The following is a 22614-nucleotide window of genomic DNA, read 5'->3' as shown; positions in this document are numbered from 1 at the left end:
GTGGATCCATACTTTGTAACCACGTTTTAAGTGGGGAGGGAAGGAAAAGCACTCAAGGGACAAGGAACACGCATGGGGGGTGTGGAGAAGGATGCTGCTAATAATGCAGGCGATGGGTTTAAGGGCAGAAGGAACCAGTGTGGGGTGTGTGGAGAAGGAGCTTTTCCGGGAGCTGAGCGGGGAGGAGGGAGGGAAAGAGCACTGTTGCTTTAAAGGAGCCAACCGGACAGCAGCCGCTTACAGCAGTGTAAGCAGCTCCTCTCTCCCGTTTTGCTCCTTCTCTCCCTCTTTGCTGCTTTACACAGCTAATGGCGAATCCCCTGCAATCCAAGTCCTGCTCATGTGCTCAAACCTATCCTGTCTATCCTGCGTAATTTCCCCCTCTCCCTCATCCTATGCCCTCCTGTCCCCAGCGCGCTCAAGCAGCCAGCGGATCAGGGGAGACGCTGGGAGACATGCATTTCCCCCTCTCCCTCATCCCGTGCCCTCCTGTCCCCAGCGCGCTCAAGCAGCCAGCGGATCAGGGGAGACGCTGGGAGACATGCATTTTCCCCTCTCCCTCATCCCGTGCCCTCCTGTCCCGGCGCACTCAAGGAGCCAGCGGATCAGCTGAAACGCTGGGGACGCATCATTTCCCCCTCTCCCTCATCCCATGCCCTCCTGTCCCCGGCGCACAGCCTCATTGCTCCATTTAGAGAGTGCGCAGACCTTTGCTAGCTGAGGCTGCAGCAGCTGTTGCTGGCTACGCAACGCTTTTAAAAGTGCCTGCTGGCTTTGAATTGCCTGCCTCCTTCCGGCTCGCTATGGCTCCTGTCTGTCCCTCCTCCCGTGTAAGCAGCTGCTGCCCACTTTGCTGCCATGCCTCTCCTTCCCTCCCTCCTCCCCGGCTCCTCCGTAGGTCGCTTTAAAGCAAACAAAGCGAGAGCCTCGTAGAGCGTGTAAGCGGCTCTCGCTTTGCTTACTTTCAGAGAGCCCCTCCTCCTGGCTGTAAAGCAGGCAAAGCTAGAGCCTTGCAAAGCGAGACAGAAGCCCTGCAAGCGGCTCCCGCTTTGCTTAACTGATGGCAGCCATGGCTCCGGTCCAGTGCATTCACCCCATAACACGCACAGGCATTTTCCCTTACTTTCTAGGAGCAAAAAAGCGCGTATTATGGAACGAAATTTACGGTAGGTTGGTTCGCGTTTCAATGTGAACAGAATCAAATTTCTTACCAATCCCTAACTGAGGGCCATTGTCCTGACTGCAAGATTGTTTCTGATCAGGTTGCAAGAGCAAAGATGGCACAGCTTTACCTGTAATGCCGGTAAACATATGGGCTGGACATGCAGTGTGGGCCAGTGGTCTCGCTCATCCCGTAAGCTTCATACAAGGGGATGTTCAGGCCCAGGAAGAAGTGCAGCGCTTCTGTCGAGAGAGGAGCGGCTCCACAGAAGTGCTTCTCACACCGAGAAAAGCCCAGAGCCTGGCGGATTCTAGCAAGTACCAAAGAGTCTGCTAACCTCATTCGAAAGGGCTTTAAATCACTATGGAAAATAAAAGAGGAGGGAGGGAGACCCCCCCCCACAAGAGAAATGACAATAGCTTTGAGATACAGAAAAAGAGGCCAAATGGAATTTTTTTCTAACTGACATCAAGAATGGAACAATATGCAAAGCAGCCACAGGGAAAAGGTTCCCCCGCCCCCAGGAAGCTGCCTAGAATAATATCTCTTCCAGTCTACTCTACTGTGCATCTGCATCAGCACAACCAGACACCTTCCTCTGCCCCAGCTTCAACCAAACCTGTCTCTCCTGCATTGGTCTCTACAGCCACAGCAGGGGCTGCTACCTTCCAGCAGTTTGACTTCATTCCCCAAAACACACTCTTCCATTGTCTCCTGAGACAGACAGAGGCCAAAAATGCTCTGCTCCAGGGATGGGCCACCTGTGGTTTTCCAGGTGTTGTTGGACTACACCAGGGATGGGGAACCTCAAACTGGAGAGAGGAATGTGGCCCTCCAGTTTTCAGCTTCTGGCCCTCAGGGTTCTCCCTCCTGTAGGGTGTAATCCACTGGTGCAGTCAAATGCAACATTCCTTATTTCCCTAGAGTGGGCACAGGCAGGGGGACATCCAGTCAGGGTAACTTCCTGTTCCTCTGGTCTGGAGCATCCTCCCCCTGCATGTGACCTGGGAGAAGGGCATGGCTCTGGCTGACTCCACAGAAGAGCTGAGTCTCGCAGCCATTTTCTCAGTCTGGTTTTGTCTTTCTGTTGTCTTGCTTCTCTCTTTTGCTGTCATGCTGGTCTCCTGCAGCCCTTTTGTTGACTTAATGTAATTTTGCTGTCTGCTAGCTCTCAGCCAGCAGCACATGAGTTCAGTCTACATATGAGATGAACTCACACTTTCTTTGTGTAACTATTAAGAAAAGTCTGCCTTTCAGGGATCAAATCGTGAATTGAAATGTGAGTAAACTTTTTGTTACTTTACTCAGAAAGACTCCTGTGTCTTTATTCTTTTAGGAGGGATTAAAGGGGACACCAGGAAATAATCTTAACTAAGAGATTCAAACGAATCTACAAACTAGCTTCCAGCTATATTGAGTGGAATCTGCTCTGCTACATCACTTACTAGCGTGAGTGAAGGAAGGGTAATACTTATTCAATATATTCTTTCCTAGTATCTTTAACATTACCACACCTCCACCCCCTTCAAGGGCCTTGCCTCACATTCTCTTGGAGGGTCTTTTGCAAGGCTGGAATGAAGGGAGAGAAGAAGGCCTTTCCCCCCATTTCCACCTGGTATTTGTCTCATTCAGCGCTATTTCTATTTCTAATAATAATTTGTTTTAAAGGGTCTCTTGCACTCTAACTTTGATGAACTTGGCCAGTTTTTAGCTTGTTCTAAAATGACATGAAAGCTGAAAGTTTCAGCTGAGTCATTTGTCACCTACAAAAACCACCTGACCTTTTTAACCTGGAAAAATGGAAGTCTACCCTGAGCTTGTTTTTTAGGACTAGGAGTCCCTGGTGCTAATCTCTGCTGAATCTCCTGCTGACCAGATCTGTATGACATACCTATAAGAGGCACTCAGGTTTTGTTCCAAGCTGACCGACATGGCCCAAGAGAGGATTTTCTTCTTCACAAATCCAGATTGAGAAGAGGCATCTTTGATCTTTTCCATGATCTTCTCCCACACCCGGGGAACTCCCATATGTGAGGTGGGCAGCGCCTCTTTCAGGGTACCCACCAAGCCCCCCTAAGAAGACCAAGAATGGATGGCAAAATTGGAAAGCAGAGACCACAGACAACCAGAAATTGCATAGACAACACAATATAGCCTGACACTAGCTAGCTACTCCTATTTGGCTACATATTGTTGATATTTCTGAGGTCAAACAAAGCCACTTGAGAGTGAAGGCAATCATTCCTAGACAGGAATTGCCCTCACTCGGAATGGGTGAAGCTTCATTTCAGAGAAGACCCCATTGTTGAAAAGAGGGGAAGGCTTTTTGTGGCTACCAAAGACATTCTCAAAAAGTGCTCCCTTTCGGCTCAGCCTGAGTTCTGTAGTTCTTTCAAAATCTACAGACTCTTTGTCCAGGAAGGGACAGTTAGAATAAAGACATATATCTGCAGTCAATGATACTTTAACCATCCTGATCACTAGTCTGACTTTACACTTAAAGGGTGTTGAAGGGTTTAATCACCCCCGAAGGCAGTAAATTAACTGTTTGTTCCCCATATAGTCTGCTTCTTATTGTTTCCCAGAGGGGTTTCCAAAGCTTTAAAGGGTCTTCTGCATCATCTCACTGAAAAACACCAAGTTCAACTTGACAGTTTTGAAGAGTGAAAAATAACTGGGGCATTTTTATTTTTTACATTTTTTTGTACAGAGACCTTTAAGGCATCCGGCTCTGCAAAGTAGACCTGTTCTCCCCACTTGATTCCAGTCCAGAGGTCATAAATCTGGGCTGCAATGTGGCTGAGAGGAAGGTAGCTGACGATGGTCTCCTGCCGGATTTCAGCCGGCTGCATGTCCCCAGCCCGGCTGGCATGGGCTGAAGTCCAGGTTATCTGTGCAGATAAATACAGAGGCGTTAGATAATGGAGCAGATGTCCTTTGACAACGAGGAGCCCTCCATCAGCAAAGACCAAGGTCACATTCACACCATGCATGGAAAACATTGAGTCCACTTGAAGCAGTTCATGGCTTCCCCAAATAATTCTGGGAGTGGGAGTTGGTCCAGGGGGCTACAGTTTTCAGAGTGGTTTAGCAATCAATCCCTTTCCCCAGAGAACTCTGGGAATTGTCGCTCCATGATCAGAGGGGACGGGAGGGGGGATTTTGGCCCACTTCAAATTTGTGTTCACCAATTAGCACTTCTTGAAATGCTACGTGGTCCATTAGTCCATTTAGCCTAGTAATGTTGACTCTGAAGGGCAGCAGCTCTCCAAGGATTTGGGAGAATCCCAGGTTGGGATTCAAGGTGGCTTACAACATTTTAAAACATCATTATAAAATACAAAGTAAACCCTAGTTTAAAACAATGGCAGCAGCTCTCCAAGGATTTGGGAGAATCCCAGGTTGGGATTCAAGGTGGCTTACAACATTTTAAAACATCATTATAAAATACAAAGTAAACCCTAGTTTAAAACAATGGTTAAAATACGTAAAAGCACATTTAAAATCAGCATTAAAGTTCAGTTTGCAGTGGCAGCTGCCCAGTGCTCAGCATCATCTGCCTGAACAGGAAGCTCCTAACCTCCCAGAAGTATAGACAGAGGGAGCCTGTATGACCTCTCTTGGGAGGGAATTCCACAACCTGGGGGCCACCACAGAAAAGGCTTTCTCTTGTTTCACCACCAGCTGAGCTTCTGATGTTGTCAGGACCCAGAGAAGGTGCTCCCCGAGGAGCTTAGCACCCGGGCAGATGTGTATAGAGAGATGAAGAAGATTAGGCTTGGGGGCATCTGGCTGGGGGACAAGAGGCTGGGCTAGATGGGCCGGATCCAGCAGCCAGCCTCTTCTTAGGTTCTTGGGCCCAAACTTCAGAAACAGGCTGGTAGCCAGTGAAGCTGTTTCAGTAGGGGAAGAGCTTGTGTCCTGTGACCAGCGCCAGTCGGCACTCTGACCACAGCACTTTGACTAGGAACGGAGTAAGACTGGGAAGCTTTGTGACATGTGAGGAGAAGGGCAATGGGCAAAGGCTGAGATCAAGCAGGTGCAAGAGCTGGTGGCAGAGAAAGCTTTCTTCTGAGTCCAAGGCTTTGGTGTCTCCTGCGCATCTAAATATGCTTTTCTGCATCATCCTGTGATGCTGTGGCTCCGAATTTAATCACAGGCAGAGGGAAACATACTTTAATAAAGAGGGCATCAGCCCACACATGTGGGCAAGGGATTTTTCCAGGCTGAGGGTGACATTATAAATAACCTCTCCACTGACAGCTGTCAAGAGCAGCTCCACCAGCCAGAATAGAAATCACGTAGGGAAACAGGAGTCACCAACTTTGCATCCACTGTCAGGGACACAGGAAGCAGCCTTTTGCAGAGGTAGCCTATTGTCTATCTAGCCCAGCACGGTAGACTCTGGCAGGCAGCAGCTCTCTAGGGCCTGGGGGAGTGAGTCTTCTCCATCACCTGCTGTCTGCTTATTCTTCCAGCTGGAGGAGCCAGCAACTGAACCCTGGGAGGTTCAGTGTGCAAATCATGTGGAATATAGCCTTATGCAGACCCCTGGCTCTTCTGCACTGACTGGGAGCAGCTCTCCATGATTTCAAACGGGTTCATTCCCAGCCCTACCTGCAACTGCCATGGCCTGAACTGTTCTGGTTTGGGTGAAATTTTTGACATTCTGGAGGCAGGCTTTTGAGAGGTGTCTTAACAAACCCCATGGATTGTTCTGCTCTCTTGCTTAGAGTTTAAGAAACATTTTTTCCTGTCCTGTTGTGTTCTTAAGGCAAGTCACTTCCAAGCATTCCCACGACCAGGTACTGCCTATTTGAAGCTGAAGACTAAACAGCACTTTCCCTCCATGGGCCAGCCCATGGAGAGGTGGGTGCCTGGAATACACACATTGTCATGGTTAAGCATCACCCCTTTGGGTTTCCCCGTCGTTCCAGATGTGTAGATCAGAACGCAACATTGATTTGGCTTTTGGGACTCAATTAGAGCATCCAGCTCTCCATCCTGGACCTCATTGCCCAACTCCATAAATTCATCCATCTGCAATAGAACAGGAAGAAGAGACATTGCTTATTTAACATCATTTATATAAAGCATTTTTACCCTGCCCTTCGGCCCCGTGACTTCCAGAACAGCTCATATAATAACAAAAGCAAGACAGTCCCTCCCTGCTGTCTTACAATCTATAAAAAAAAGCAAAACCAAGCACGACACAAAAGAAAAAGGGGAAGAGGAGGGAAGAGTAAAACAAGCAAATTAAATAGCTAATTTTTGGAGTTGTGTGGCAATTCTTATAAGCACCATCTGGAATTCAGGAGCAGATGTCAAAAGCAGGTGGGCTCTCATAAGCCTGAGGGTCGGGACTGTCGTGTTCTGCTTTGGGAGCCTTTTTGCAGGCCGCACGTGTGCTAAATAAATCAGTGAATATTGCTGAACTTCTGTTTCCTGATAGCCTGTTTACCAGAGAGAAATAATAAACTCTGATCTTTGTTACTCTTACTAAATTCCCCCAACGTACAAGTACATGTGAATCAGCTAATACAGGGGTCAGCAAGGTTTATCTTGCCTGGGCCGGATCAGTCCCATGGAGATTTCTCTGTGGGCTGGATTGCACCCGCGCACCCGCAATTTTTGGGCTCTGCGTCTGCGCAGATGCGATTTTTGGCATCTGCACGTACGCAGACACGATTCCCAGTGCCATGGAAGCGAGTCCTCGCGCCGTGCCGGTTTAGCGCAGCGTGAGCGGGCAGCTCAGTTTGGGAGCAGCTCATGGGCCGGTCAAACGATAGGGGTTGATCTGAAGCTGCCCTTATCTACACCAAATTGTTTGTCAAGTCTAAGGCATAGCTACTTGATGATAAAGAATGGATGTTTGAGCTAAAGATTCCTGAATCCACGTTCCTTGTTGTGGCGAGTCTCCGTGAGCCAACGTCCTTTTCTGCCCTCTGCGCTCGCTGGGCAGGTGCCATCCCCTGGTTATGGGTCAAGGATTAGTTCTCCTTCCCTGGTGACGCTTCATAATGCCCTCATCATGGCCAAGTGATCCCTGTCATCCCATGAAGCGCTAATCCTTCTGCTCCCAAGCCGCCTGGCTGCGGATTTCTTGGCAAGCTCCTGCATCAGGGTAAAGTTTCCGTTTCCACAGACATTTGATGCCGCCATTTGAAAAGGCTGGGCTGCATCTGAAGAGCAAAGGGGAAATGAGCCCCAGGGCTCTTCTGCAGAGGCTTCAGGGAATTCATGCAGAATGCTGGTATAGCCGGCATGGGAACCTGCAGCCCAGAAGCTGGATGCAGCCCTTTAGGCTGCTCCCTGGCTCTTGGGCTTCCCTCTCGCCTGCCTTCTTGGTGCCCTGGCCTGCCTCGAAAGTGCCCTTGAACTGCAAATGTGTGTCAAGTTCATGTGTGGCCCCTGCCGGGCTGCCCAGAAGAGAATGCAGCCCTTGGCTTGAGAGAGGTTCTCCCATCCTTGCACTAAAGGAAGAAAGAGACTCACTGAAAACAGTCCTTGGAATATTCTGCTTGCAGGATAACAAGCTCACCAACTATTCTGCATGCACAATGTATTCCAAAGAAAAGCTGTTCTTTACTATTTTTAACAACTTGCACTCCTGGAGGCATTTTTCATTGTTTTTCAGGCATTCCAGCAACAAGGAAGAAGAGACAAAATGAATCAGATAAGCAGAAATAAGCAGAATTTCTTGTATGGTTTGTGGTTCCTTGCCCATCATACCGTGTACACATTGGGATGCTTCTCAGCCAAGGGCCCCCTGTACATCACAATGGCCTTCAAGTGTGGTAAACAATTCTGGATCTGTGCAACATTTAAGGGGGGGGAGATGAAACATATGTGAATTTATTGCATTTTAAATCCTTGTTCCAAAACAAGCCCCATAGCTAGTGAACCCGGAAGAGCTGGGAAAAGACTCTCAGCCATGGGGCCACCTGAGCTGCTAGTGACCAGGCTGACTCAGGAGCGCAGCCCTGGGGCTTCTCCAAACCCCCTCTTGTTCCACTGCTCCCCAGCTACCACCCATGGCCTCCCTCAGGGAAAACCACTCTTTGGCGCTCAGTCAGAGCAAACGGCAACTTCCCTGGATTGCCCTTTGTTCCAATCTGTCACTGAAGAGCAGGTTTTCCCTTGGAAAGGAGCAGGGCAAGGGAAAATCTGCTCGGCCGGTGCTTTCTAGGGATGACGCAAGCAGAAGGAGGGAAGAGACCCTGCTCCTTCCAAGCAGCCATGTACATAGGATTTCCTGGGCCAAGGACACTCTCTGCGGGTTGGGTCCCCTGCATTCCTGCTGTCCCCAGCAATCTATTGACAAGAGCCACTGCTTATGTACCCAACTCCCGCCCAGCAGGCTTGGCTTTTATCAGGGGTTCCCAAACTTTTAGGGGCCACCCCCGCCTTTGGTTCCATAACTCATCCCCAGTGTCCCTCCCCCTTACCCTATAATAAGCATTGTTCTGAATTCATGACCAATCAGCAATTGCACATTTATTGAAAATCCATTTTAAAGTACAGGTGTCCCCCACCACCACCACTTATGTGGGGGGTGCATTCTGGGCCCCCATGCACATAAAGGAAACCACATAAAGTGGGGAGCACCCTCTAAAAAGCCTCCAAACACCCATTTTAACCCTGCTCTCCTGCTCTCTCCCCTGCTCTCTCTCCCCACACAACTGGAGTTGAAGCTCTGGAGTCGGCTGGAGGATGTGCAGGAAAAGGGCCGCAGTGGCTGCTGCTGCGCTACCAGCACACCAGCTGTTAGGCGGGGAGGCTGAGCCATGTAAATTATTATTATTATTATTATTATTATTATTATTATTATTATTATTATTAAAACTACTATTTATTTGTACCCCGCCCATCTGGCTGGGTTTCCCCAGCCACTCTGGGCGGCTTCCACAAAGACCAAAAATACACTAAGATGTCACACATTAAAAACTTCCCTGAATAGGGCTGCCTTAAGATGTCTTCTGAATGTCAGGTAGTTGTTTATCTCTTTGACATCTGATGGGAGGGCGTTCCACAGGGCGGGCGCCACTACCGAGAAGGCCCTCTGCCTGCTTCCCTGTAGCTTTGCTTCTCGCAATGAAGGAACTGCCAGAAGGCCCTCGGCGCTGGACGTCAGCATCTGGGCAGAACAATGGGGGTGGACTGCTCCTTCAGGTATACTGGGCCGAGGCCGTTTAGGGCTTTAAAGGTCAACACCAACACTTTGAATTGTGCTCGGAAACGTACTGGGAGCCAATGTAGGTCTTTCAAGACCAGTGTTATGTGGTCTCGGCGGCCGCCCCCAGTCACCAGTCTAGCTGCCGCATTCTGGATTAGTTGTAGTTTCCGGGTCACCTTCAAAGGTAGCCCCACGTAGACCGCATTGCAGTAGTCCAAGCGGGAGATAACTAGAGCATGCACCACTCTGGCGAGACAGTCTGCGGGCAGGTAGGGTCTCAGCCTGCCTACCAGGTGGAGTTGGTAGACAGCTGCCCTGGATAGAGAATTGACCTGTGCCTCCATGGACAGCTGTGAGTCCAAAATGACTCCCAGGCTGCGCACCTGGTCCTTCAGGGGCACAGTTACCCCATTCAGGACCAGGGAGTCCTCCACACCCGCCCGCCCCGTCCGCCCAAAGCAGTACTTCTGTCTTGTCAGGATTCAACCTCAATCCATTAGCCACCATCCATCCTCCAATCGCCTCCAGGCACTCACACAGGACCTTCACCGCCTTCACTGGTTCTGATTTGAAAGAGAGGTAGAGCTGGGTATCATCTGCATATTGATGGACACCCAGTCCAAACCGCCTGATGATCTCTCCCAGTGGCTTCATATAGATGTTAAAAAGCATGGGGGAGAGGACGGAACGCTGAGGCACCCCACAAGTGAGGGCCCAGGGGTCTGAACACTCATCCTCCCCCACCACTTTCTGAACACGGCCCAGGAGGAAGGAGCGGAACCACTGTATAACAGTGCCCCCAGCTCCCAGCCCCTCTAGACGGTCCAGAAGGATGTTATGGTTGATTGTATCAAAGGCCGCTGAGAGATCCAGCAGAACTAGGAAACAGCTCTCACCTTTATCCCTAGCCCGCCGGAGATCATCGACCAGTGCGACCAAGGCAGTTTCAGTCCCATGATGAGGCCTGAATCCCGATTGGAAGGGATCCAAATGGTCCACATCCTCCAGGCATGCCTGGAGTTGTTCAGCAACCACCCGCTCAATCACCTTGCCCAAGAATGGAAGATTTGAGACTGGGCGATAGTTGGCCATACTGGCCGGGTCTAAAGATGTTTTTTTAAGAAGCGGTTTAATGACCGCCTCTTTCAGCGGATCTGGGAATGTTCCCTCACAGAGGGAGGCATTCACCACCCCACAGAGCCCATCGCCCAGCCCTTCCCGGCTTGCTTTTATTAGCCAAGGAGACAGGTGATTGGTTTCACGAGTCCAAGCAGCCTGTCCACATCCTCAGGGGTAACAGATTGAAATTGATTCCATACAACTTGACCAGACAGAGCTCTAGCACTCTCCCGCCCCAGCCCTGCTCCCACAGTGGTGTCTAGCTCCTTCCGAATATGAGTGATTTTATCTGCAAAAAACTTTGCAAAATCGTTGCAGGAGATCTTGGGGTCTTTACAAGGCCCCGGTGGTAAAGGTGGTTCTGTTAAATTGCGGACCACCTGAAAGAGTCTCCTGCTACTATCTTCTGCAGATGCAATAGAGGCGGTGAAGAAAGTCTTCTTCGCCATTGCTATCGCCACTTGGTAGGCTCGACGTTGAGCTCTAACCTGTGTCTGGTCAGATTCGGAATGAGTTTTCTGCCACCAACGCTCTAGCCGTCTCAGCGATTGTTTCATCACCCTCAGCTCCGAAGAAAACCATGGGGCTGTCCGGGCTCCATGCAATTGGAGAAGGCACTTCGGAGCCAGACAGTCAATAGCCCTGGTTAACTCCGCATTCCAGCGGGCCACCAGGGAATCAGCTGAAAGGCCATCAAGATGGGATAAAGCATCCCCTGCCACTCTCTGGAAACCATTTGGATCCATTAAGTGGCGGGGGCGGACCATCCGAATTGGTCCCACCTCCCTGCAGAGGGGAAGGGTCGCGGAGAAGTCCAGTTGCACCAGGAAGTGATCTGACCATGGCACTTCTTTCGTTTCGCTTTTACTTAGTGTCAGATCACCAACATCCATAGAGGTAAACACCAGGTCCAAGGCATGTCCGCGGCTATGGGTTGGGCCAGACTTATTCAGGGACAGCCCCATGGAGGCCATGCTTTCCACGAAGTCCCGAGCGGCCCCTTGTAAGGTTGTGTCAGCATGGATGTTAAAATCCCCTAGGACGACCAGGCTAGGTGTCTCCAGGAGAACATCCGCCACGACCTGAAGCAGCTCAGGCAGGGAATCCTTGGCGCAGTGGGGAGGTCGGTACACCAAAAGGAATCCTGTACTGCCCCTATTGCCCAACTTCCAGAACATGCACTCGGAAAACTGGGTCTTCCCAGTAGGACGCCTGATGCAAGCTAGTGACTTCCTAAAAATCACTGCAACCCCCCTCCCCACCCACATGACCTGGGTTGCTGTGCGTAAGAGACACCTGGTGGACAAGCAGAAGCTAAGACAGGCCCATCTGCTTCATCCAACCAGGTCTCTGTTACACATGCCAGGTCAAGTCCTCCATCCATGATCAAGTCATGGATGGCAGTGGTCTTATGAATCATTGACCTGGCATTACACAGCAACACCTTCAGGTCATGTGGGTTTCCCTTGTTGATTCAAGTATCCATCCAGTCAAGACGAGACCCGGAGGCAGGGATAGTCTTCAAACAACGACTAAAGCTGCCTCCTCGGTAATGACACGGTCTGGTCTTAGCGTAACTCCTCCTCCTGCCCATGATCACCGAGATCGGATGTCCCAGTGCTTCCCCCCCTGTGGACCTTGTCCCAGCCATCATGTTGGCTGGGGCCCCACTCCCAGGCAGCCCTGATCCCGCCCCTTAAAAACAAAATGCAAACTATACAACAACCAATAAAACAACAAAAACAGAACAATTATACTAAAATTAATCCCCAACCAGATATCCATCCCACCCACCCACCCCCAACAAAGCAAAAACGGAGGAAAAAAAAGAAAAATTTAAAATGCCACCGACTGCTTAAGGACATTTTAAAACACATTAACCACTTGGAACAGGGAAGCAATAGCAGAACAACTTCCCACACTTCCCCAAAAGTTTGTTCCAAATGAGGGCCTGGGCCAGCTGGAAAAGGCCCTGGAAGGGTGCAGGCCCTGCAGTCCTCCCCACAGCCGATGGTCCCCGCTGCACCACTGGTCTCTCTGGGGCATCCTTTGCTCTCACTGCTGTCCCCTTCAGGCTCCAGGGAGGGTCTCCTTGGGAGTCATGAGGACTCTCCAGCTCTCTCCCACCATTACCTGGCTGGACGCGGGTGGCGCTGTGGGTAAAACCTCAGCGCCTAGGACTTGCCGATTGTCAGGTCGGCGGTTCGAATCCCCGTGGCAGGGTGCGCTCCCGTTGTTCAGTCCCAGCGCCTGCCAGCCTAACAGTTCGAAAGCACCTTCGGGTGCAAGTAGATAAATAGGGACCGCTTTATAGCGGGAAGGTAAACGGTGTTTCCGTGTGCTGCGCTGGCTCGCCAGATGCAGCTTGTCACGCTGGCCACGTGACCCGGAAGTGTCTCCGGACAGCGCTGGCTCCCGGCCTATAGAGTGAGATGAGCGCACAACCCTAGAGTCTGGCAAGACTGGCCCGTACAGGCAGGGGTACCTTTACCTTTTTACTATTTCCTGGTGCTGTGCGTATACACAGTTGCATGCAAGTAAAATGTGAGTAAGTAGGGGGTGCTTGTATTTGGTTTAATTAATTCAACAAAATGGATGAACTTGATCCAGTGAGCCCAGCTTTTCAATGCCGCCCCTTGCCTCCCAGCAGCCTGCCAAGTGATCCCACCCCCAGGGGGCACTACCACCCACACAGCCTCCCCTTCGCCAGCACCAGTGCAAGGTCTGCTGATCTGGGGAGTGTCCTCCTCATCTGCAGCTGCTCAGGCTGATGGAATACAACCCAACTCAGTGAGGCCTGACTCTGCTCTTCAGGCCTTCCCAGAAAACAAGGCCCTCCTGCAGACAGATCAGAGCGCTGCTCCACCTGGCCCAGTATTGTCTTCCCTGGCTGGCAGCAGCTCTTTGGCAGAAGGTTATTTCTTAGCACCTGCTATCTGATCCTGTTAACTGGGGGTGGCAGGGATTGAACCTGAGACCTTCTGCATGCAGAGCAGGTGCCTCACCCCAGAGCATGGTCCTTCTCCAGCTGCAACCAGCCTTGCCTTTCAGCCCCCAGTCGATTCCTCTGGGAATGGGTTAGCTTTCTGGCACAAACTTTCTTGTGCAGGTCAGTAAAAAGAAGAAGAAGCTGGAGTCTCTTACTTGCGTGATTTTGTCCAGTTGTTTCTGGTTTTCGACCACAATGATATTAGCTCGGCAGTCCTGAGCAATGTAGTGGCAGACCTCAGGAGAACTGGTTGTGTAGATCCCAGTCACAATGCCGCTGGAAGGGGAGGGAAAGACACTTTTAAAAAATGAAAGCTTTGCTTCCTGGCAATGTTGTGTGCACCTCAGTCTCCGAGAGGCTCTGGGGGTTCCTGCACTTTCCTTGCAACAAAGGTCAGCAGAGACGGTGGTGTCTTTAGGACCTATGGTTTTATTTACACCCATACACAAACTGAGCATGGGATGGAGGCAGTCACAGCATTAACCCTCCAGCAGATGTCACTTCCCCATTAGGTTGCCAGGGAAGGGCCCCCCCCCAGCCGGGGGTCCAGTGCTGAGCAGAGATGCCTCTGCCTCTCCAGCTTCCAGCATCAGCTTCTAGCCACACTGGTAATCTGGCTGGTTATTCCAAGTCCAGATAGGAAATGTGACCATCCTTGCAAGGGCTTAGGTCACACCAGGTACTCCAAGGCTCCTTCCTCACCCTGCCAGAATTACTCATAAGGCTGGGGAATCTGTGGCTCAGGAGGTCGGAGGATGCCGACAGGAACTGGTGTGGAAATTGACAATGTTTACTCATTCGTCCTGTGTCCAGAATGGAAATCAGTCTGATGCATATGGACTGTATTTACTGTTATTGTTGATTTCAGTCCACAAATCAACACATAATGGATGATATACACCCATTGTCATTGTGTTTCTTTCACACTGAAACTAACGGTATGGAATATCACATAATAATAACAATGCAGCTAATTGCACCACAGTGGACAGCAAGCCCAGTGATGTAATTTTTGTTGGAAACTAAACAGCAGTGTAATGGAAACAGTGCAAGTAACACTGGAAATTGGAGTCTTCTACCCTGACCTCTTGGGATGCGGGTGGCGCTGTGGGTTAAACCACAGAGCCTAGGGCTTGCCAATCGGATGGTTGGCGGTTCGAATCCCTGCAAAGGGGTGAGCTCCCATTGCTCAGTCCCTGCTCCTGCCAACCTAGCAGTTCGAAAGCACCTCAAAGTGCAAGTAGATAAATAGGTACCGCTCTGGCGGGAAGGTAAACGGCATTTCCGTGTGCTGCTCTGGTTCGCCAGAAGCGGCTTAGTCATGCTGGCCACATGACCCAGAAGCTGTACGCCGGCTCCCTCGGCCAATAAAATGAGATGAGCGCCGCAACCCCAGAGTTGGCCACAACTGGACCTAATGGTCAGGGGTCCCTTACCCTGACCTCTGGACCACCCAGGTGTTGCCGGACTCTGACCCCTGCCATTGGCTAGGCTGATGAGTGTTGGGTCCAACAACATCTGGAAGGCCACAGGCTCCACATCGCTGGCTTTACAGTATAGAATGTGTTCCACAGGATATAGTCTTGCAAAAGCTAAGCACTTGTGCTCAGGGTTCCAAGCTGGAAGAAAGGTGAGCTATCAGTATAAGAAAAGAGTAAAAAAAAATGAAATGAAATACTGGTGAGGTGGTGACATAATGGAATAAATGGTGGTTCCTTTTGTTTCTGATCTTGCAAAGCAAGGTTGGCTGAACAGTGCCTGAAATAAGTCCTGTATGCCTCCTCCAAAGCTTACCCAGCAAAAACAGCTCCCACGGCTGAAATGAACCATTCTGTGGAATTGAACCCAAGTATCGCTACACTGTGGAATCGCTCAAGGCCAAGCTGGAGAGAGAAAGAGAGAGAGAAGATAAAGCATAATTTTTTGCAAAAGAAATAGGAGTCTGAATGCTGCCTGAGGTCAATAGGTGGGAAGTTCCAGCGTGCAGGTGCTGCTGCACTAAAAGATCAGTTTCCAGCACATGTGGAACTGGGATTATGTGGCACCTACAATAGTGCCAGTTCTGCAGAATGAAGCAGTCTTGTAAGGCCATCTTGTAGGTCAGCTGGTCCCAAGTTGCTAGGGCTTGAAACACTAATAGAAACACTATGAGCTTGGCCCACTGGCACATCAGTAACCCCCCCCCCCCCGGGACACAGACAGCTTCTGGACCAGACATCTCTCAGGCTTGCTCTCAACGTTGGGGCTGTTGGTCCTCCTGCCAGGGACTTGCCCACCCTCCTAGGATGCTCGTCTGTTCTTATTGGGTGGCCTTATTATTCACACCTCTCCTTAAGCTTTAAAAATTACTCTGAAAAGCAACCACACAAGAGCGACACCCCAAAGGACAGCATTTTGGATCTCCCGCTTCAGGCCCCCCAAGTTTACCTTCAGGAAGCTTTTAGCTGCTTTGCGAGAATAGTTGTAATACTCAGCAAAGGTGATCTTTTCCCATTCCCCATCCTTCTTGCTGACCATTGCATTGAGAGACCCATATTTCTCTAAGGATTCTTGAAACATCTGATGAACAGTTATGGGAGCTTGCAGACATGTGGGGTCCATCCTCAGCTTAACCAGCCCATCAGCAGACGTGGTCCAGAGAGGCACTGGGGAACAGGCAGAGAAATAGAAGACTGCTGCAGCACCCATGCATCTCCATGCAGACAATGAAATATTCTCTTGTGTTTTGCAGGAGCGGGGCCAGTCTGTATGATGCCCTGGGTCCCATCCAGATCTTGGGCTCTTGGGCCCAGGGAGGACTGGAATCTCATGGAGGAAGTTGCTGGACTGGTCAGACAGGTTTCTTTGTAAGGCTAAGTGACCTTAGGGGGCCACCTAAGGGTCTTCATCAGCATATTAAAAAACCCGAGCTCAGTTGTAAAAGCTAACTGCCCTCCAGGCTATTGGGTGGCCTTTACTCCCACCCCCACTAGCTGCTTGGGAGGAGAACTGTGGGTAGAGTGGGGGGAGAGAGCTGAGCTGGAAGCAGGCAGAGGCAGATCTAGGCCAGTTCAGTTGCACAGGGCAGGGAGCCTTGCAGGCACTGCAGCAGGTGCCACAACTATGGTGTCCAATGGAAGGCGAGAGGTGGGGGGCACCAGAGGTTGGCATCACACAGGGGGCCACTGAAATCTGAGTTGCCAAGGTCTGCCACTGAATCCGGAGACCCAGAACCCTGCTTGTTCTGTGCTACTTCTCAAGCTGAGACTAATGGAGAAGCAACATCTGTTGGGGCGTTAATGCTGTGAGCCCCTCCATCTTAGCCTCAGGTTCTATATGTGTGCAACTAAAACCACACATCCTCAAGACACCACCATCTCCAAGGAAACGGAGCCCTGGAATCCCTGAAGTTTCTCCATGCTTAGCGATTGAGGCGGCACATAACAATTTTCTCATTAATGATGTCTCAGTGCTTGCCACCCATTCTACAGGCAGCTTATTCTGCTATAGAGAAGGTGGGATTTGGCATTTAGATGCAATTCCTCACTGTCAAGATTTTTAAAGGAATAAAAACTACAAAAGCTTGGAGCGCTAAGAAGGTAAGAGCTCTCCTGAGTAAATCTAAATATCCATTAGGGGCCAATGTCCTGCCCCCCCCCCCAGTAGCCAACCAGTTGCCAGCAGGAAGCCCAGGCTTGAAGGCAATAGTCCTCACTTCTTGTTAATGTTTACCCCTGCTGCCTGATATTCAGAGGTATACTGTATTTGTACATGGAGGTTCCATTCTTATCATAGCTAATAAACAAGATGAACTTTAACAGGGAGAAATGTAAAGTATTGCACTTGGGCAAAAAAAATGAGAGGCACAAATACAAGATGGGGGACACCTGGCTTGAGAGCAGTACATGTGAAAAGGATCTAGGAGTCTTGGTTGACCACAAACTTGACATGAGCCAACAGTGTGACGCGGCAGCTAAAAAAGCCAATGCAATTCTGGGCTGCATCAATAGGAGTATAGCATCTAGATCAAGGGAAGTAATAGTGCCACTGTATTCTGCTCTGGTCAGACCTCACCTGGAGTACTGTGTCCAGTTCTGGGCACCACAGTTCAAGGAGGACACTGACAAACTGGAACGTGTCCAGAGGAGGGCAACCAAAATGGTCAAAGGCCTGGAAACGATGCCTTATGAGGAACGGCTAAGGGAGCTGGGCATGTTTAGCCTGGAGAAGAGGAGGTTAAGGGGTGATATGATAGCCATGTTCAAATATATACAGTAAAAGGATGTCATATAGAGGAGGGAGAAAGGTTGTTTTCTGCTGCTCCAGAGAAGCGGACACGGAGCAATGGATCCAAACTACAAGAAAGAAGATTCCACCTAAACATTAGGAAGAACTTCCTGACAGTAAGAGCTGTTCGACAGTGGAATTTGCTGCCAAGGAGTGTGGTGGAGTCTCCTTCTTTGGAGGTCTTTAAGCAGAGGCTTGACAACCATATGTCAGGAGTGCTCTGATGGTGTTTCCTGCTTGGCAGGGGGTTGGACTCGATGGCCCTTGTGGTCTCTTCCAACTCTATGATTCTATAATAAGAGCCCAAGATTCAGACCAAAGGTCCATCTAGTTCAGGGCCCTGTTTCGCACAGAGGCCAACCCAACACCAGGAGTGAGGTAGCAAATTCAGAAGTGTGGGGTCCTTCACAATAGTCACAGCCATGACCCTTCTAAGATTGTGCAACCTTCTAAGATGATACAGTAATCTTATAACAGAAGAAGAAGAAGAGGAGGAGGAGGAGGAGGAGGAGGAGGAGGAAGAAGGAATTCATTAGAATGATCCTTGCTACATGTTGCCTTTCACCAAGATCTGCTATTTGCTGTGCACATACTGGGCAAAGGCCGCAGGCTGCTCCAACATCACTTTCAAAGTGACCTAAGTCGTATTTTCCTGGAAGTTCCACTGCATGTCACAGAACTTGCTGCATCCCATTGTCTGGAAATGGAGGCACTGAATGTTTTCGGAGTTCCTGAATGCTCAACTTTGGAGCATGCAGTGGCTAAACAGCTCCCCTCTTATGTTGGTGGGGTGACTCCAGGGCCCTGGAGACTGGGATATTGCAGAGACCCCACTGCAGAAAGAGCAAAAGGTCTTCAGCCCCCACCCCCAACCACGGCCGGATGCCCAGAAGTGCAACGCATAAGAAGGAGCCTCTCTCCTGCAGCTGCAACTCAGATGCATCGCTGCCTCCAAACGAGGAGGTGCTACAGAGCCATGTGTTTTATTTCATGGCTGTGCTAGAGTGCAACAAAGTGAAGGGATCCAGAAAGTGGCAGGGAGGGAGGACTTGGATCCATGGAGGGGAGACAGACATTTGGTAAGCATGGAGGTAGAGGGTTTGGCAGTCAGAATAGGACAAGGCTTAGCTCAACAACAACACACTTAGTTCTCAAGTAGCTCCCAGAGCGGCACTTGTTTCTAACCCATGGAGGGGTGGGGGAAGTGCTACTCGACTCTTACTTCAGCCAGGAGGCGGGAAGGAAAGAAAGTTTGAGAGTCCCTTTTGGAATGTGCTGTATCCTCAGCTGAGAGAAAAACTAAGGCGAAGATCATTTTGCCACCAAGGCATGGAAAGGGAGAACAAATCCCCCAAAGAAAGGCAGAGGGAAAGTTTGCATTTTTCCAGGGAAGGGAAGTCAGGGAGGAAGGCAGCAGAGGATTTGAAAGGGATTGGAAACTCTTTGGTGGAGCTACTCTGGATTGCCACTGCCACACAACAAGGCTCATTCAAAACGGGGCCTCTATATCCCTGAGCTAGACATTCCTGAGGGTCCCTCTTGTTTGGAATTGTTGAAGGTGCAAAACCCGTTTGTTTGTTTGTTTGTTTGTTTGTTTGTTTGTTTGTTTGTTTGTTTGTTTGTTTTCCCACCAGGTGGGAGATACAATATTTGAATGCTCTTCCATATAAGAACTTCCTGAAGCCAGGACAAAGGATCTGGCCTTGTCCTCTCATTGCTGTGCCACGTTTCTACATGCACAAAGGCATTCATGTGGGACAGCGGTGAGGAACATGCAGCCCAGTGGCACACTTTATCCTCAGTATATACCTTTTTGTGTGTATTATTTGGTGGGAAAACTGCATTGCAAAATTAAACAAATTGCAAATTTCAAAGGACGGCTGGGTTTCTGTGAGAATACTGTTTGGGGAAGTAGAAATAGTTTTTCCTTTCAATGCAGACTGATTCAAACTGCCCCCCCCCCCCCCCAGGGAACCCAATGCTGGATCAGACAGGATTTTGGTCTGATCCAAGAGGGCTCGTCTCACCACTGAGGAAGTTGCCGCACACAAAGGAGGAACAGACACAATGGGGAAGCCCTTCTGAGTCCCAGAAGCAAGGAAGCCCCTTTTTAAAGCTGGCTCTGTTCAACAATGGCAAAATGCTCCCATAGCAAGAAATGGCAGAGTGCCATCGAAACCCTGCACAAAGTTGTTGAGGAACAGAAAAGCCATTCTAGGTCCCCACAAAAGCTCCTTTATTCTGCAGACACCGGCAACTAGTTCATTTTTGGCTTTTTCCTGATTATGCTTTGAGCAAGAGAGGTCGCAGACCACAAGAGGGGGAAGGAGCCGCATTTGAAACTCTGTGCACACAGCAGGGAGAGGTATGAAACTCAGGTTAACAGTATAAAAAGTTACCACGGACAAATCCAGAAGGCTCCCATCCAACTTATGTGGGAGAAAGTGCCGGAGCACTCAGGAGGCGGTTTGGGTTGCGCTGCAGGCGCAGGAATAGGTTGCGTTTGCTGCGCTTTAGCAGTTGCTCTCCCCCCACGCTTACCTGCAGCAAAGATGGGTGCTACACCTGGAGCAGGTTAATTGGCCTCTTGTGCGTCCTCCTCCACTCCCCCCTTTCACAGAAGGCCCAATTAGGCAATTATGGACTACATTGTGGGTATCCCCTTTCCTGACATATGCTTACCTGAGGAATCTTCTTGCCCTGTTCCAGAATTTTTCCAGTTGTTCTGTGCTTCTGACAAATTCCTGAAGAAGGGGGAAGAAAGTCTGTAGGCAGAGTTTTGCATGGACTCAGAAGAAGCACATCGCCAAAAGAAAAAAGGAGATAGCTTTGCATAAAATGTGGTTAAAAAGGAATGTTTTCACCTGGTGCCTAACAACATGTAGTGAAGGCGCCAGGTGAGCCTCCCTGGGGAGAGCATTCCACAACTGAGAAGACACAACAAAAAAGGCCCTTTCTCATGTTGCCACCCTCCATATTTCTCAAGGAGGCAGCACACAAAGAAGGGCCTCAGAGGTTCATAGAGAGAGAGGCAGTCCTTGAGGTATGGTGGTCCTGAGCTGCATAATAATTTCAATCTTATTCATTGTTCAGGTAAGCCCAGGGTGGCTGGCCCTGCTCATTAACTCCCACCCCGTGAGCCAACTTTGAGAGGTGGGCAGGACAATTTATCTGACAGTGACCTGGTTTGGGAGAAGTTGGGAACCACAAGGGGCGTTGCAAGCTCTATGCCCAGCAAAGCACCCTGCATTTGGTTGGCAGAGCTGCCTTCTGAGTGGGGATTAGCTGCATGATTGAGTTCCCCATGGGGAACTGGGCCCCACAGCCAATCCAGCTGTGCCTTGCCTTGCCGCACTCCCAATGTCACACATCAGACACCATTATTTTTCTCCAGGTCTTTGGCTCTTAATTATCCTTGAGTGGGTGGGATGTTCTAATCCTGCCTTTTAAAAACAGAACTGTCTTTTAGATTTCTTTCTTTTATGACAGTTTCAACATATGTGTTTGTTTATATGTTGTAAGTTGCTTTGAATTACCTTGGTTAAAAACAACAACAACAAATAAATAATAATAGTAACAACAACAACAACATCATAATGGTGTCTAGTATAGAAAATCAGTGCAAATTATGTTGTTTTTGTTGTTGTTGTTGTTACTATTATTATTTATTTGTTGTTTGGTTCTTTACTCCCATAACAGAAATTTTTGCTGCTTTGTGTACATGTATGTGGTTTGCAGAATACCTTGCGATTTTACAAAACTTTTCCCGTTCCCTGCCTGCCCCATTCTGCATGCATTCTTATGACTTGGCTTCACTCCCAACTGAGCAGCACTTGTTTCCATGTCGGAATGCAAATTGCTACTTTCCCCACTTCATTCTCTCCTGTTCTATTTTCTCCATTTACTGGTTTCAGGTGTGGGGTTGTTTTTTTAGGGGGGGGGGGATAGTATCACATCTATGTACTAACATACATAGTATGCTAATATTAGAAGGTTCAGCAACTTAAAATTATTGCTTGATTGTTGTTGTTCAAAAAAAAAAAAAAACAAGGTGCAAAGTAGCTATTTTCTGAAGGGCAAAAGTTCTCTTTCCCAAGTCAATGTCAGCAAATGAGAAACGGTGCGCAAACTTCCATGTCCTTCCATTGACAAAGAATTCCTTGTTTGGTTATCCTTGTTACCAGTTTTAAATGAGCAACCCATAGCCTGCTGATTTACAGGGAGCGTTCGCTGAAATCTACAACATTTACTACTTGTTGTCATGGAATGTGAGAGAACACTCATTTAATTTCTTACAAGAGCAGAATCAGGTCCATGCTCTCAGAATGCACAGAAAATCAACCTTCCTCATGTTCACTCAAATGCAAGCCCCGCTGTGTTCAGTAGGACTCTAGCTGGTAAGTTTGCATTGGACTGCAGCCACCATTTCTTAGGAAAGAAATATCGAATTTACAAAAATTACTTTACCTGATTCCATTGCTTTCGGTCATTCTCTCTCCGCTTATTGTTTTATCCTTGATGGGAGTTGGGGGAGAGGTGCCACTTCTTTGGCAGACGAATGCTGGCTTCAAATATGCTAAGAGTTTTGTATGGCCAGGCAGAAATAAGCTGATACGACTTAGGAAACCAAGAGCAAATGGTCACTTTCTTAGTCAAAGACGTAATGCAATAGGAGGAGACTCAGAGTTCCTAGGAGCCATTTCTCACTGACCATGCTAAAAAATGTATCAATGCTTGGATGGTGTTCAACAGTTACAACTTTCCTTTGCCTTTCTTTAATATCCATGAGAAGAATGTCAATGAGACTGCTGCTTTTTAAGATGCAAATTCTCTCTCTCTCTCGCTCCCCCCCTTCTAATCTTTGGTTCAAATTATTCCAGTTCTCTTATTTGAATATTATAT

The 22614-nt window shown here is 49.2% G+C and overlaps 1 protein-coding gene across 6 annotated transcripts in view; it reads right to left on the bottom strand.

Moving 5' to 3' along the window:
• ACSBG1 (acyl-CoA synthetase bubblegum family member 1) overlaps positions 1-22414 on the bottom strand; it is a 31431-nt gene extending 9017 nt beyond the window's left edge. Inside the window, exons 1-10 of one of the 6 annotated variants that reach the window (XM_028706560.2) lie at positions 22180-22414; positions 20395-20477; positions 15874-16091; positions 15241-15329; positions 13602-13722; positions 7895-7975; positions 6053-6202; positions 3877-4053; positions 3054-3235; positions 1293-1523 (exon numbers count right to left, since the gene is read on the bottom strand). In XM_028706560.2, coding sequence (XP_028562393.2) covers positions 1293-1523; positions 3054-3235; positions 3877-4053; positions 6053-6202; positions 7895-7975; positions 13602-13722; positions 15241-15329; positions 15874-16091; positions 20395-20477; positions 22180-22202 — 1355 coding nt within the window. In that variant the 5' untranslated portion in view covers positions 22203-22414. The remainder of the gene's footprint in view (positions 1-1292; positions 1524-3053; positions 3236-3876; positions 4054-6052; positions 6203-7894; positions 7976-13601; positions 13723-15240; positions 15330-15873; positions 16092-20394; positions 20478-22179) is intronic. The other 5 variants (XM_028706562.2, XM_028706561.2, XM_028706563.2 and 2 more) reach the window with 5 other exon arrangements.
• Positions 22415-22614: the final 200 nt, after the last annotated feature.

The sequence above is a fragment of the Podarcis muralis genome, chromosome 14 (assembly GCF_964188315.1).
Source record: "Podarcis muralis chromosome 14, rPodMur119.hap1.1, whole genome shotgun sequence".
Taxonomy (NCBI): Eukaryota; Metazoa; Chordata; class Lepidosauria; order Squamata; family Lacertidae; genus Podarcis; species Podarcis muralis.
This window is presented reverse-complemented; position numbering and strand designations above follow the sequence as displayed.